We start from the raw sequence: 4,355 nt of genomic DNA, 5'->3' as shown, positions 1-4,355 counted from the left end.
GTGAAATCAGACTTGGATGGCCATGCGTGCGCACAACTGACTGCTGTGGTTCTATGAATGATGTAACTGTTTGGTAATGACATCAGAAAACATCACCATTCCACATTTGGATTTCCTCACAATTAATGACCTGGTATGACATCATTCTGCATCATCATCCTGTATCATAAATACATGTTATCATGTCATTCTGCATCACTGCTTGATGCATAATGATGCTTATGATGTCATTTTGCATCACTGCTTGATGCATAATGATGCTTATGATGTCATTTTGCACCAATACTTGATGCATATATACATGTTGATTTTCCATGGAGAAACATTTCAAGGTTCAGGAGACAGAGACATTTTCAGAGACTTTTGATCAACTGTTTTCTAAGATTAAATCTTCAAAACTGAAAGACAATCTGAAGAACAATCTGAAAGAAAACATGTCAAGAAAAGGAAGGAGAAAAATGGAAGTCTTTGAGCTGATGGAAGGCCATTATTTAGTTGGAAATCAGGGGATCTATAAAGTTCAGGAATTCCTGGGACAAGGAAGTTTTGGAAAAGTGGCAAAATGTACTAAATTGGGGAGTCCAGAATGTTACGCTATTAAAATCATGAAAAGTTCCTGGGCAGGAGAGAGAGAGTTTAAAATGATGAAACTGATCAAAGACCTGGATCCTGATGAGAACCACCTGATTAAGATGTACGAATGGTTCCCATTTCAAAATATGACTTGCATAGTGTACGAGCTCTTGGACGTAAACCTTCATGATTCCTTGATGAATGAGGTGCAGCTGGTCCACTTGTGTTGGATCAGAGTCATTGCTCAGCATTTGCTTAAGGCTCTCAAAGCACTCAAAAGTATCGGTGTGGCACACTGTGACATAAAATTGGACAACATTATGTTTGCGGAACTAGACTCAGTGAATGTAAAACTCATAGACTTTGGTCTGGCTGTAGAGACAAAGAAACTTTCAACCGAAACCAAAATCCAAGTAACTCCATTCAGAGCACCTGAAGTTATCCTTGGTCTGCCTTTGGATGAAAGCGTTGACATGTGGGCACTTGGCATGGTGTTGGCCTCTGTTTACTTTGGAAATTATCCCTTTCCATCTGAAACAGAATATGAAACAATACGAGCTATGGTGCAGATATTTGGTTTACCAGAAGCTGAAGTTCTCCATAAGGCAAAGAACAAAGCAGCCTTTTTCACTAGGGACAACAGCAACTGGAGACTATGCACACCAGAGGAATACACAGAAACAACAGGGGAACAAGTGGAAATAAAGAATCATGTGATAAACCTTGATGCAATGATGCATGAACATCGGGATATGTTTGAAGCCCATGATGATGATGACCACAGAGCTTTCATTGACCTTCTTAAGAACATGCTGGAAGTCAATCCTCAAAACAGAATCACGCCGATTCAAGCCCTCGAACACGACTTCATCACCATGAAACACCTTGCAGGTAAAAGTAAGGCAATGTATGCTGGCACAGCTGAAGAGGCCATGGGAAAGACCCCGCCGTCAGAAGCACAAGTAAATCCCTCAGCATCTTCTAGTTCAAGCATGAGTGGATCCTCTAATAAAAGCCTCCAATCATCAATGTCAGACCGGGAAACTGTAGACATGAGTGACGTTTCTTCTGCTGAAAGTGAAGATGAACAATCAAGTGACTCCAGCCTTAACAGCTCATCCTCTGACTCCTGTGAGAAACCTGTGTTCCAGGAAAATTTGGAAAAGACTGAAGATCTGCAGACAGACAAAGACAAAGCAATAGAGTCAAGAAAAGGAAAGAGAAAAACTAAAGTCTTTAAGCTGATGGAAGGCCATTGTTTGGATGGAAATCAGGGGATCTATAAAGTTCAGGAATTCCTGGGAAATGGAAGCTTTGGAAACGTGGTTAAATGTACGAAATTGGGGAGTCAGGAATGTTACGCTATTAAAATCATGAATTGTTCCAGAGCAGGACAGGAAGAGTTTGAAATGATGAAACTGATCAAAGACCTGGATCCTGATGAGAACCACCTGATTAAGATGTTCGAATGCTTTACATTTCACAGTGTGACCTGTATAGTATACGAGCTCTTAGATGTAAGCCTGTTTGACAGCTACAAGCGGGATTCGTCTACTCGGACCCACTTGTGTTTGATCAGAGTCATTGCTCAGCAATTGCTTAAGGCTCTCAAAGCACTGAAAAGTATTGGTGTGGCACACTGTGACATAACATTGGACAACATCATGTTTACGGATCCAGATTCAGTGAATGTAAAACTCATAGACTTTGGTCTGGCTGTAGAGACAAAGAAACTTTCAACCGAAACCGATATCCAAGTAACTCCATTCAGAGCACCTGAAGTTATCCTGGGTCTCCCTTTGGATGAAAGCGTTGACATGTGGGCACTTGGCGTGGTGTTGGCCTGTGTTTACTTTGGAAATTATCCTTTTCCATCAAAAACAGAATATGAAACAATACGAGCTATGGTGCAGATATTTGGTTTACCAGAAGCTGAAGTTCTCCATAAGGCAAAGAACAAAGCAGCCTTTTTCACTAGGGACAACAGCGACTGGAGACTATGCACACCAGAGGAATACACAGAAACAACAGGGCAACAAGTGGAAATAAAGAATCATGTGATAAACCTTGATGCAATGATTCATGAACATCGGGATATGTTTGAAGCCCATGATGATGATGACCACAGAGCTTTCATTGACCTTCTTAAGAACATGCTGGAAGTCAATCCTCAAAACAGAATCACGCCGATTCAAGCCCTCGAACACGACTTCATCACCATGAAACACCTTGCAGGAAAAAGTAAGGCCGTGTACGCTGGCAAAGCTGAAGAGGCCATGGGAAAAACCCAGCCGTCAGAAGCACAAGTAAATCCCTCAGCATCTTCTAGTTCAAGCATGAGTGGATCCTCCAATAAAAGCCTCAAATCATCAGACGTGGAAATTGTAGACGTGAGTGAAGTTCCGACTGCTGGAAGTGAAAATGAACAATCAAGTGACTCCAGCGATAGCCCCTCATCCTGGGAAACCTTTAGTGAAAGCCTGGAATCACTGGTGTTAGATGGTGAAATTGTAGACATGATTGAAGTTCTTTCTACTAGAAGTGAAGATGAACATTCAAGTCACTCCAGCCTTAACAGCTCATCTTCTGACTCCTGTGAGAAACCCGTGTTCCAGGACAATTTGGAAAAGACTGAAGATCTGCAGACAGACAAAGACAAAGCAAAAGAGTCAAGTGGAAGAAAAAAAGACAACAAATCTTGTGGTGTAAAGAAAGGCCAATTACTAGTGGGAAATTTGGGAACTTATAGAGTTGAGAAATTTCTGGGGGAGGGGACTTATGGCACCAAATGTAGTAAATTGGGAAGTCAGGAAATGTTTGCCATTAAAATCCTTGAAGATGTCAATAAAGGCAAGGAAGAGTCGGAAGCAATGAAACTAATCGAAGATTTGGATCCCGATGAGAACAACTTAATCAAGTTTTACGAGTGCTTCTCATATAAAAATGTGGTTTGCCTGGTGTACGACATCTTGGATGAATGCTTGTGTGATTGTTTAGAGGACGATGATCCCACAGATCTATGTAACATCAGAGCTATTGCTCTGCAGATGTTTCAGGCTCTCCATGCTCTCAAAAGCGTCGGTGTGGTACACGGGGATATCAAATTGGACAACATTATGTTTGCTGAAGAAGAATCTTTGAGGATAAAACTAATAGATTTTGGTTTTGCAATGAAGGCAAAGAATTTACTGAAAGGAACCAATATTCAAGTAACACCATTCAGAGCACCTGAAGTTCTGCTGGGGCTCCCCTTGGATGAAAGTATTGATATGTGGGGACTTGGAGTTGTACTTGCCTCTTTGTACTACGGAAATTATCCCTTTCCATGTGAAACTGAATATGAAACCATCAGAGCAATGGTGCAGATATTTGGTTTACCGGAAGAAGACCTTCTTAATGCAGGAGATTTCACAGAAGGCTTTTTCACTTGGGATGATGACGGCAGTAATTCAGGCTGGAGGCTTCTGACACCTGATGAATACACTCAAGACACAGGAGAAGAGCTGGAAGATGTGGATCATTTCATGGATCTTGATCAAATGACTGAGATTCAGAAAGATCTTCATGAAGACCATGATGACGATGACCACAGGGCTTTCATTGACCTTCTCAAGCGCATGCTGGAGGTCAATCCTCAACGCAGAATCACACCAAGTCAAGCCCTGGAACACGACTTCATCACCATGAAGCACCTTGCAGGGAAAAAAAAAGCCAAGTATGTTGCCAAAGCTAAAGACCTCATGGGACAGATCCAGCTGGAGGAAAAGAAAAAAAAGACATAA

General features: G+C 41.6%; 1 protein-coding gene across 1 annotated transcript; it reads left to right on the top strand.

The window, feature by feature from the left end:
- Positions 1–342: 342 nt before the first annotated feature.
- On the top strand, positions 343–4,355 carry LOC110014318. The gene has a single exon (XM_020701117.2). The coding sequence runs from the start codon at positions 435–437 to the stop codon at positions 4,353–4,355; it is 3,921 nt and encodes a 1,306-aa protein (XP_020556776.2). The 5' UTR covers positions 343–434.

The sequence above is a fragment of the Oryzias latipes genome, chromosome 22 (assembly GCF_002234675.1).
Source record: "Oryzias latipes chromosome 22, ASM223467v1".
NCBI classification, from domain to species: Eukaryota; Metazoa; Chordata; class Actinopteri; order Beloniformes; family Adrianichthyidae; genus Oryzias; species Oryzias latipes.
The sequence above is the reverse complement of the archived record's forward strand: the minus strand, read 5'-3'. Positions and strand labels throughout refer to the sequence as shown.